Here is a 12,435-nt window from a genome sequence, read left to right on the forward strand (position 1 = left end):
CAGAAAAAAGAGGAAAGATTGTTGCTTTGAGGAGTAGTGTGGAGCTTGAAAGAAAGCAAGATATACAAGGCAAAATGTCTGTCACATTGCAAACCACATTAACACACAGAGAGGCTTATAGGGACAACAAATGAAAAGGAACATAAAAGAAAGATAGGAAAGAAAGAGCACTACACTTTCACATTCTCACCAGCTTTCTCAGTGTACCTTGGTGATGACATCTTACTGTCTTTGGGCCAAGCCAGTTGCACACTTTAGCGAGGTCTGACCCAAGTCTGACCTAGCCACATGCATGCTTGAAATGCATACAGTATATGTGCAATGTGGACAGTTTGTGTACAGGTGAAGCCTATTGTATGCACTGTGTGTGTGTGTGTGTGTGTGTGTGTGTGTGTGTGTGTGTGTGTGTGTGTGTGTGTGTGTGTGTGTGTGTGTGTGTGTGCATGCCTGTGTGTTAGTTTATAAGCATGCCATCATAAGAGGGTGGTGGGCTGTCAAACAAACAGATAAAGTTAATCTTTGTGTGTAAATAACAATCCTGTTCAATCAGCCATTTTCTCCAACCCACCTTAGCACCATGACGTCACTGTCTAAGCAAAAAACAGGAGGAGTAGAAGAGAAAAAGACAGAACAAAAAAACGGTTGGATAATCATTCTATGTGGGAGGCAACATGTTTGACATGAAACAATTGAAAAACTCCGAATGGCTGTATTGTAGAAGCTGCGAATGTGGACTACATCACAAGTCAGAGGGAGGACTGTGTGTGTGTGTGTGTGTGTGTGTGTGTGTGTGTGTGTGTGAGCTGCATGCACTTACTATACAGTATATAGAACCAGTCAGGTCTATGTATCACTATGAAAAGCTCGGTAGGGAATCAATGGAGGGCATCATTCGCTTGGTTTTGGCACAGCATGTGGCATTGTTACACACGAACAAACAAGTACTATACTATGATTGTCTTGTCCTGGAGTCAGGGTCATTATGTGCTTTAGTTAGTTCCCCGACTGATCTGTGGCAACAACCAACAGGCTTATATCACACTGCTACTGCTGCGCTCCTGTCAATGTCGGAAGTCTGAATCTCAATCACCAGCAGTTATACCACCTTCAAAACTTTAAAAAAATAGTTTCAAAACTCAGCGATGACATATTAGGGCCATGGAAGATGCAAACATGTGTGTTCTGCTGCATAGCTTTGGTCAATACATGTGCAGGCTTAAAACTAAATTAATGCATTTGTCGTATTACTTTCATTATTTATTAATCTGCGGATTAAATTCCCAATGAATTGGTTAATCGCTTTTTTGTGTCTTTTTGTTTTAATACAATAAAATGAAAAGTGTAAAAAAATGGCCAACACAATTTGAAACACAAGGTTAGGGACGGTGTCATTAAACTGCTTATCTACCTTATTATCCAAAACCCAAAGATATTCAATTCATTTACTATCAATGAGACGAACAGCAGAAAGTCCTAACAAACTAGGAACTAATGTTCACCATCTTCTGCTGAAAAAAAGATTGTTTCTTAACCAAACTCAACTTATTGTTGCAGCGCAGCATTAGTTACATAAAAAGCCTTAAGCAATCTGGAGCTCTGTGACCAAAACCTCTTTGGTTAAAAGCAGTACATAATACCCTGTATTTGTTGTGTCCATAAGCCCAGCAGCAATACCAACCCATATGTGCGTTATTGACATACAGTCGCTATTTCATTATGGCAAAACATAAACACGATTTATGCCCTTTATCCCCCTTAATACAGCATAGTTCCTATTCATGCATCAGCCCTTTATTAATTAAGACTGGGGTTGTCTTGGTGTTTCATTTGCTTCTTCACACACTGCAACACATCCCTTAGAGTCTGGGTGTAAAGCTGCTTGGTTATGGACCACGTGTCATCTGTTCTGTGGCTCTGACCGTTTCAGAAACTTGTAGATTGAAGTGTGATAAAAAGACCGATATTTGAACGGAATTTGGATTGACGTTCTCTACATACAAGAACATACAGTATGTCGAAAGGCAAAGCAATGTGGTTTACTTCAAGACACTTTCTTGCATATTTCTGACTATGGTGTCAGATGAAACATTCTTTACAATCATTTGGCATATGCTTTTGTCCAAAGCGACTCACACCTCATACATTTCCAAAATAAAATCTTTTGACTGTATAAAAATATATCAACATTTAATTTTTCTTCTGCAAAGGCCCTAATATGCTGTCGTTGCGCAGTACAGCTAATGTTGTCCACGATATCAAAGCATTGTTGTTATTATAGCACAGCCCATTAGCAACTGTCAGTGTACTTTCACTGTACAACATTCCATATTAAGCTAGTTTACCCCAAAGGTAAGAAATGGGCAGAATGATGCTTCTATACTTTCTTGAAAGATGAACTTGTGTGTTTTGAGGATCACAAGCTAGTTGAACTAGTAGTGTTAGGTAGTGTTAACAGTACAATGCTGCCATGTTCACGTCAAAATATCGTCTCGTCAGGAAAGATTTATGTTGCACGATTTTGCCCAGGTTTTGTCACTAGAAGTCCTGCCTTGAGTTTCTGTTCTTGCAAAATTCAGATTTTTCCGACACATCTGGAACGCAGCGTTTGGACTTAACATTGTGAAGAGTGCCTGGTACAAACTTACAAAGGCCTGTGAGCTGCTGTCTGTTTGAATGCAGGTTAACGGGTCCAGTCACAGTAGGATGGCGAGGCACTGAACACTTCAGACACCCACCAGATAGATGACTGAGTATGACAGCTAATATACAGAATGACCAACAGATAGGTCCGATAAAGTCGAGCAGGTGTGTGGGGAGGTGGGGGGGCTAATGGATCGCTAGCAATGTCTTGCTTTGTGCATTCAGGTGAGCAGCCATTTTAGAACATTTGTTTCCCACATAAAGTAAGGAAAATAAAACATTTTGCATGGTTTCTAATGAATGAACAAATGTCGATAGAAATGCCAACTGTACAATCGTCAACAAAAAAAATATAGTAATGGTAAAACTCCGAGGTGAGAGGTCATAGCCACAACAATAACAAATAACAAAACAAACCCCCCCCCCCCTCCCAACAAAGAAGAGAGAACAACAAATGCTATTCACATGTACCCGCACTGTAAGGAATGGTTCCAATCCAAAAAACTAGACCATAAGAGCTAACTCCTAATAAACTATGGAATGAAGTGACACTCAGTAGTGCTAATAGAAAAGTTCATTGTGACGGGCTTTCTGCTGGTTTAACCCCCCGAGACCACCAGGGTTCCAAGGCGCATGCGCACACACACACACACACACACGCACACACACACACACACACACACACACACGCGTATACATTAAAATCCATTGGTCAGTCCTCGAAGACCTCCAGGAAGAGAGGAGGGAATAGCTCGTTGGGACACTCCACTTTCATGTGGAGGAAGCGGCTGGCGTGGCAGGCTCCGATCATGCGCAGGTCTGTCACCTTCATGAGCAGCTTGGGCCAGAAGTGAGCCAGTGTGTGTTTGCGGTAGTTGATGTAATGTTCAAAGGCCAGCAGGAACTCCTCTTGGCAGCGCTCGATTCGTTCCACGCTGCTCAGGCCTGGACGGTCTGATGAGGTGAACACAAACACACAGCCACACAAACCAAAGCATCGGTTAGTTTAAAGTTTTATGTAAAGTATAGATGATGTGGTAGCAGCGGTGAGACAAAACATGCTAGATTGTAATTTGCATTACATTCTGTCTCTGATGTGTACTGCCTCGGGAGAGCCAACCAATCGATCGATCAATCAATCAATCAATATCATCTATCAAATTTGCCCACAATAATAAAAACCTTGAACAGTGAATCTGTCCGTCCGTCTATCTATCTATCTATCTATCTATCTATCTATCTATCTATCTATCTATCTATCTATCTATCTATCTATCTATCTATCTATCTATCTATCTATCTATCTATCTATCTATCTATCTATCTATCTATCTATCTATCTATACGCGGTCATTTGTTTTCTGATAATAATAATTTCTCATTAGTACTGTTCCAATTGCAGCTGTTCTATGCTATGTGGGAATATCAACAACATTGAAGGTGCATTTCACTTTATGTTTGATGTGGTTAAGACCAGTGGCTTGCACAGAATAAAAACATTAGTCACCAGTTGTAATAAACCAGAATCATCATGAAAACCCACACACTCCAAAATGGCCAAAATATAATTCATATCAGACTACTCAATTGCAGTCGTCACATCAACCAAGTAAATGTACCTAATTGGCCTTTGTGTCAACTTAAACTATGCTACAAAACTACTGTGAAACCAATAACTAAACCAAGCAACTATGGCCTAAACTTTCAATCCAAAAATATTGATTTCAACCTTGTAGCCTTGACCGGTGGCTTGTGTGAGTGTGTCAGAGGACAGATGGGCAGGGTATCCACATGCCATGTCTCCATGTAGAGCACACAGCAGAACAGTATTGATCTTCAATGAGATGCAACAGCGTCACACAGAGAAACTAAGCTAAAACAGGACAAAGCTCCTCAGTATGATTATGGCGATTGATTAATTAATTGATTGGACTGTTAGTTTGGTATGGATTTCATGTCAGGAAAATAATGTCCACACAATCTGTGCAGTAGATAACAAAGCCTTAATCAAGAAATAACATGGCTGTTGACACAGCAGGACAGTTTTTTGGATAGAGCCTGGTGTCTTTGTCCATTTGATGCTGTGTGCATCTTTAATGGACCTCTGCATGTCCATTAAAGGTGGAGTCAGCTATTCTGGAGAATGCTTGTTGTCTTAATCACTTTTTTGTCAAAATTTGTGAATACGTATCTCCTCAGAAACTGCTACCTCTCTATACTGTGTATGCGCTGAAAGAAAATCCACAGCCTAGGCTCTGTAAACTGGTATCTAGACAAAGGTTATGCCCTCCGGCACCGCACCTAGCGTTTTCTTGGCTGTTATTTAATTTTGGTAAAATCCTTCAGGACTATAAAATGTGTTGAAAATGTCCGACATTAAAGGTGAAGTAAGCAATTTATTTATGTTAATATAAGTGTTAAATCGCTCTTTATTCATACAGTGATCACTTATATAGTGTGCACGTTTCATAAAGCCAATCTCTCAGTCACTTGCTCTGCATGTAATCGGCAAATAAACTTTTCGGGGATCCCACTACTAATAATAACCAATCAGAAGAGAGGATGTTACAAACCGGCACCCGTCTCACTGCTGGTGCACGCGCAGAGAGTGACAGATGGGTGAATGTTTATGCGCCTACAATGGTGAAGCAGGTAAAAATCCTTCCCAATGTCTGTTTTGATGGTTTTTATCATGTTTGATCACACGTATGGATCTGAGATGATGCTAGATAACTCACTTCTTGAAGACCGCAGTGCATTAATGTGGTGACGTGGGGACGAGGGAGGGGACTGCTAACTGCAGTCAGTGACAGGAATTAAGCTAAACTGACCATTCCGCTTACTGAACCTTTACATGTTCAGAGAAGAGCAGCTGCTTACCGGAGGATAGCAGGATGACTCCCTGTAGCAGAGCCACCTCAGAGTCATCCAGGTTGAAGTGTGAGAGCGACACGCCCAGGTCAAAGATGGCGTCAGACACCACGCCCAGGCCTCCGTTCTTCAGCTGGTCGCGTGTCACCGCCATCTCCCCGTTCAGAGTCAACGTCTCACTGTCCGGATCGTAGCGCACGGCGGCTCGCAGCGACATGATCTCCATACAGCAGCCTTTCAACAGGATGATCTGGTCTTCACAAGGCAGCTGTTTACAAGGGGGTAAAATAAGCATAGTTAGCCAAATAATGCTAACACATTCATTTTATATAGCGCTAGCTTTTCAAGGAAAACAAATAGACTTTACAGTAAAATGAGTACACTAGCAAATTAATAAAAGCAATTAAGCCAAAACACAATAAACCAAAAAAAATATCTAGTGTTAGCATTCACTATCTTTGCTTGAAGAGCTGGACATTCAGAATGAAATACCGTTCAGATTAGGGACTCATAACAGACACAACCTATAACATTGAACTCACTGTGTATTTATTTTGCAAATTTTGCAATAACCAACTAATTATGAATTATTTTGCACCTCTTTAAAAAAAATTACAAGAATGTAGTTGTCGGATCTAATGTTGATATAATGGCTGTTAAAGATGGTTTTATAGGAGAAAAATATTACAGACATAAACAGACAAGCTTTAGTCAAATAAACACCTGAAAGTACATTTCGGACCTTTTATTTATACAAGTACGAAAGAAGACATTTTATGGAAGCAAAATAGAATGAAAATGTGTTAAATAAACAGGTGCACTTACCTCACAAAACATAGGCAGTTTTTTGGCAAAGTCCACCACTCGGGTTATGGCAGGGGTGATTATTTTTGTAAACTGACTGAAGGCTTCTATATCCACTTTGTTTCCTTCAGGGGCATTGACCATGGACGCTTGACCAATATCCTCAGGCTGAAAGCACAAAGAGGGAAGGCTCGGTTTTAGAGTAGTCTGTTAACAAGAGCATAGCGGGACTTTTATATTATTCAGAAACTAACTTCATCCTCAACTCTGATATTGCGAATGAAACTAAACGCAAAAGTTGAAATTGAGTACATTAGGTTCAATAAATATGTTTTTGTACACTGTGTCTTACCTTAGTTTCCTTCACCCCCGCGGCACTCTGGTCAGAAGTATAGAATAAATTACATGTTATTTCATTAAGAAGCATTGCTTCCTCGACCTGTTGGATAATCAACAGGAATCGTGAAGTTTCAATGAAGGACCCATGTCAAGCCAACTAAAAAGAAAACATGTTAAAACTCAGGACAGATGAAAGAGTGCAGATAGAAAAAAACAGCTGAGGACAGAAATCCAAGATGGGTTTCTATGGTGTGATCAGGCTTAAGACCAGGGCTGTGTTCAGAAAGCCATACTAACGTCCTACTCATACTCATTTTGACTTCAATTTGAGTATGTAACGGTTTGGGTATGTGAGTTTGGGTATGCGAGAATTACCCGAATGAGTACTAACTTCCGGGAAGATTTTGGTTATGGATCGATTGGATACGTTTCCTACTCAACCGCCCCATAATGCATTGCATCTTTTCAAACGACAAGGAAGTTTTTTTTTTTTATATTATTTTTTACAATTCTGCATTTCCTGCACAACACAGGACTGTATGTAAAAATCTAGTTCTATATCTAACCTGTGGAGGGCGGTAATACGCTAAACAGCGTCTAAACGGCCGGAATCTTATAAGAAGAAGTATACATTCTTTATTGATTGAGTTTACTTCAGTGTGAATGTTTCGACGCACCTCACATACACAATTGATCTTTAAGTAGACAGTATGTAGTATATAGATGTGTAGGACGGAGGACGTTAGTATGGCTTTCCGAACACAACCAAAGACTTCAAACAGGTCCACAGAAACACTGTGAACGCTTATCCTCACACCGGAAAGTATGATCCTATTCTAAAGAATGGAAGACTATTTAGGGTGACACACTGCAGGCAACTACATTGCTTTTTCCAAGCATTTGTCATACTAGTATAAATCAAAGGTACAAAATGTACATTAGGTGTTTATTTGACTAAACCTGCTCTGTTTACATCTGTATATTTCTCCTATACAATCATCTTTAATGGCCATTGTCTCAAAATGAGGTTTTCTTCAATATTTTCAACCAAAAATCTCAACTTGTAAAGCACTTATATCAACTAAACTTTCCTTAATCATTCTTAGCACTATTTTGAAGGGTCATAGAAGGGTTTGTTCATATGTTGTTAATTGTCTGATTATGATATATTTTGTGCTCAAACACATGCTGGAAATACTTTTTTGAGACCTGTATATAGTATTTTTTTTAAATAAAGAAAGGCTTTATCCTAAATCTGTTCTGTAAAATGTTTGGACACTAACTTGTTGTAAAAATAAAATTTGATCCCTGGCTTTATCCAACATCTAGATTTTTTTTGTATGGATAATTAGTCAGTCAAAAATTGTAGTGCAGTAAATAATTATTTGAATGTACGTTATTCACCTGCAGTGTCTCGCCTTAAACACAACCCTACGGCTATGATGGAACACTTGACTTTTTTTTTTACACAAAATGTTTGCGGAATTTTGCAGCAGTTTAGCTAAAGGTGACGTGATGAGAGATTCCGCTATATATTGGTGTTAAGCGACTCATGTAAAGTGATTCCCCCCGGGGGAAAATGGAACCAATTTCACTTCACCAGTCTGCTTAAAGAAATTCAAAAAATGCCACGAATTCTGTAACAACGGCCTTCACAAAAATCAGACTCTCTACTACCACACCGGTTGAAAGAACAAAAACGGCGTAGGCCTTAACAAGTCTTTGTGATCGTACCATAGAAACCCAAGGCAAAGTCAAAAGTTGAGAGACAGACTTTAAAATCTGGATAGAGCGATTAAGATATTTTTTTTTTTCAAAAAAAGAAGGGTGAGGTGTGAAATCAAAAGCTGCAAATAGAAAAAGAGAGAAGAATGAAAGTTACACGGTTGAAAAAGCAAGTTATTAGTGTTGTTGCGATTAAAAGGTTTAATTGCTATAGGTCAATAGGACATGACAAGAAAGTGTTTGCTTTGTTGAGGAACACACTTTTCTCCTTCGTCCAGCTAATTCTCCCCATTCTACAAGGAGATACAAGAAAACACATGGACACATTAACACATAGGGAACACTGGAACTAGTGGATGTGGTGGAGGAGACATGATAAGGCATAAGGGGGGGGGGGGGGGTGGGGGTCTGTGAGGGTGGTACCAAATGTAACAACAATGCAAAATGCAACAACGAGCCATAATGTAATAAAAGCCATCATGTAATAACTGGTCGATAATGTAACAGAATGCTGAGCCCATAACTAATATAATGTAACAACTTATTGAATTCCGGGTCTTGAATTACATTAAATCTATGGAAATAATAGTTTCCTTTATACTAAACTCTGTATTGAAGCAATTATCTATCTAACTATATAAATCAAAGAAAGTCTGTCAGTCAGTCAGTCTGTCTGTCATTCCTATTTTTTCTCCTCAACGGCTTGACCTATGATGCTGAAATGTCCCATGGCCCTTCAGTATATACCTGGCCCAAAATGCTCATAATGTTTTTTACTCCTAATTCTGGACTGATATCACCCCCGCAAACAATGTGACATCTTTGTTGTGGTCGGATGGCCTAGAAGAAAGGTGACTGACCAGTAACCATGAGGTCGCTGGTTCGATCCCCGGCGCCGGACAGGAGGGTGTTAGTTGTAAAACTAGTATTACGTCTACGGTGCCCACTGCCCACCATCTCTACCATTGTGTCCTTGAGCAAGGCTCTTAACCCCAAACTGCTCCAGGGGCGCTGTACTGTGGCTGACCCGGTGCTCTGACCGCATCCGAAGTGTGGCAACTTGAGAGGGGGTTTGCGGAAAGGCAAACTTCAATGGAACGATTGACTAATAAAGTAACTTAACTTAACTATGTCTACCTCACACTTATTTCATTCCACTATTTATACATTAATCTTGCAATACCTGTACCCTTTTCCATCTTGATTCACCTTTGCGAACCACATGCAATTTCTAATATGTTGTACATATTTGCCCCTTCACAAAATTCTTACCACATGCACAGCCCGACATTGACATGTAGTTGCACTGCACATATCCACGGGTAAGGACTAGTCCATACTGGATCCATAATGTAAGAAGTGAACCAAAATGTAATAAGTTGTTACATTATGGGAAAAAGGTTATTACGTTATGGGCTTAGCATTTTTTTAACGTTACCTTCCAGTTATAACATTATGGGTCTATCAACAAAAATAGTATTACATTCTAGGCTCTTACAGGGGGTGGGGTTGGGGTGGTGGTGGGTTGGGTACGGCAGGGTAATGGATACAATGAAAGGCTGTGGTTGGAGGTTGGAGAGGACGAGAGGGCAGGCAGGAGGACGTTGGGTGTCTCACCAGGAATTTGCGTTTCTGCTTCCAGTGGTTCCCCTGGGCGTTGGTGGCCATGTGGGCCTCAGTCACCATGCGGATCAGGTCCCACTCCTCCTGGCTGGGCTCCAGACGCTCCCACACCGTCTTCTGGAGCTCCTCCTTCTTCCTCCGCTCACGGTTCTCCTCGATCAGCTTCCTCTTGGCCAGGCGCTTGCTGTTGTCCAGCACCACTGGGGAGGGGGAGGAGGGGGAAAGACAATGAGAGTGGACAGCATGACATTATGAAAGTACCTATACTGTATCATTATTGTCATTGCTCTTAGAAGCCAGCAGCAGTAGGTCTGGGTTGATCTGATTGCATTGACAAAGGATTCCACTGGGTTTGAAGGGTGATGATCTTCTCTCCACATTCTTTTTTTACAGTTTGCTAGTTACTTGCTTCAGTTGAACAGTCCAAAGAGACAACGATATAGTTTACTAGCGAGCAAGAGATGGTAGTATTGGAATTAGTTCAATTGGTGTCGTAAATTTGAACCTTTGTCTGTTGTCCCTGGGTAGGATGATACATCCAACACACAAGGAGAAGCCAAAGACAACACCATCAACCAATCAGCCTGGAAAACTGCCGTCCGTGGACAATGTCATGCATTGATTTTTCATTGTTGAACTGTTTCTTGTCTTTTCTATGACCCTTTTCTGGTATCTTTTGTTCTTGTTTTTTGTTTGCACCTTGGTCCGTCCGTACAAAATGTCATTCTGTTCACTGTAAACTCTGTTTATTGTAAAATGGCAAAACAGTTGAAGTTGAAAAAAATAACTCACAGTCGGTGGCCATGCCCACAGCAATGCACTTCTTGAAGCGACATTCCTGGCACTGGTTCCTGGTCACTTTGTCGATGACACATTTAGCCTCGTACTTACAGGCGTAGGCTGGGTTGAGGTTCTTCTGGATTGTGCGCCTGAAGAAACCCTGGAGAGAGCATATGAGGAACACGCTCAGAAAAGATCTGGAAAAGAAGAATGCACTAAATGAGCTGAAACACACACCAGATGGGCTTGTGTTACCTTGCAGCCTTCACAGGTAATGCAGCGATAGTGGTAGCCCGTGGCTTTGTCCCCGCACACTACACACAGCTCATCCTTGTCCAGGTAACTCGGAATGTAACCTGCAGAGAAGAACCAATGGTTTATGTTAGAATTGATGGGGGAAAGAAAAACGATGACTACTGTAGATGTGTTTAGCCTGAACTATTCAATTGACTGCTGTGGTTAATTTCACTATTTAATTGGCCAGAGTTAAAAATCTTTATTTAATTTTACAACATATTAGAGTCGGATACAATTTTGGATACAGTATCTATTCATTTTATAAATAAATAAATACTCTGCATAGGTCTTAAAAATGAATTTTTGTTGGCATGTTTTTAAGAACAAAATGTCTCATAAATCAGACAATTAACAACATATGAATACATTCTTCTGCCAGAACCTTCAGAGTAGGGCTAAGTATTATTATGGAATGTTTAGTGGATGTACTGTTAGTGCTTTAGAAGTTGAGATTTGTGGTTCCCAGTATTTAAACTAATGTTAAAATAATGGCTGTTAAATATGGTTGTATAGGACAAATGTAGGTATGCAAACAGACATGGTTTAGTTAATTAAACTATACTAGTATGAAAGAAGACATGTCATGGAAGCAAAATAGACAAACATCTCTAGATTGACTAGTGCTTGAAAATGTTTTCCTGCAGGGTCTCGCTTTAAGAGGTTACTTAAAAAGTAGTACCACATTCCTTTAACTTTCGAGTTGTATTTAAATGTATTTGATTTTTTGCTTCTTTTCCTTGAATGAGAGAAACTAAAATGGCAGACAACAAGCTGCAGTATATCAAGCAGTGGCTCAAGCAGCAGCAGAAATGTGAACATTAACGTCTCTCAAGTTATTTTAATAGAGCACTTTACTAATGTTTAATGCTAAATTTAATTATGTTTTAATCTGAAATGTATAACTACAGCTGTGTGTATTGACTCATGGTACCTATTAATTGTATTATTCACTGTATCTCTATCACTGCATTTATTGTATTTAGTATCTTTGATTGTATTTTAAAGCCTGACCCAGGGACAAAGACTGCAAATTAGCTGAAGCTAGACGTCTTATATGCATCACATTTTCCCATTTTTTTGTGGCAATGTTGTATGTATTGTCCCTGTCAAATAACATTTTATTATTATTATTATTATTATCCACTGTCTCTCCACTGTAGACGTGAACTGGTGACACAGGGAGCGTGACTCTTGGTAGCAGGTTAACAAACTGATCAATACCTTTTTGGGGGATTTGCTGAAAGAGTAATAATTCATGTTGCATGGGCCTTCTGTTGCCTTCATCATCAATCAATAAGGGACCCGCCCGCCTCAGCCAAACACTCTGAGCATTAGATGAAGTCCTGCATGCAGACT

General features: G+C 40.0%; 1 protein-coding gene across 2 annotated transcripts in view; it reads right to left on the reverse strand.

The window, feature by feature from the left end:
- Window positions 1-386: 386 nt before the first annotated feature.
- Window positions 387-12,435, reverse strand: part of thrb (thyroid hormone receptor beta) — a gene marked incomplete at its 5' end in the record, with an annotated part of 126,518 nt that continues 114,469 nt past the window's right edge. Inside the window, 7 exons of one of the 2 annotated variants that reach the window (XM_080046069.1) lie at window positions 387-3,594; window positions 5,521-5,779; window positions 6,337-6,483; window positions 6,668-6,694; window positions 9,997-10,202; window positions 10,795-10,942; window positions 11,038-11,138. In XM_080046069.1, the coding sequence (XP_079902195.1) occupies window positions 3,353-3,594; window positions 5,521-5,779; window positions 6,337-6,483; window positions 6,668-6,694; window positions 9,997-10,202; window positions 10,795-10,942; window positions 11,038-11,138 (1,130 nt within the window). In that variant the 3' untranslated portion in view covers window positions 387-3,352. Of the gene's footprint in view, window positions 3,595-5,520; window positions 5,780-6,336; window positions 6,484-6,667; window positions 6,755-9,996; window positions 10,203-10,794; window positions 10,943-11,037; window positions 11,139-12,435 lie in introns of both variants that reach the window. The other variant, XM_080046068.1, reaches the window with a different exon arrangement.

This window comes from Ammodytes marinus (assembly GCF_949987685.1).
Source record: "Ammodytes marinus genome assembly, chromosome: 17".
Lineage (NCBI taxonomy): Eukaryota > Metazoa > Chordata > Actinopteri > Uranoscopiformes > Ammodytidae > Ammodytes > Ammodytes marinus.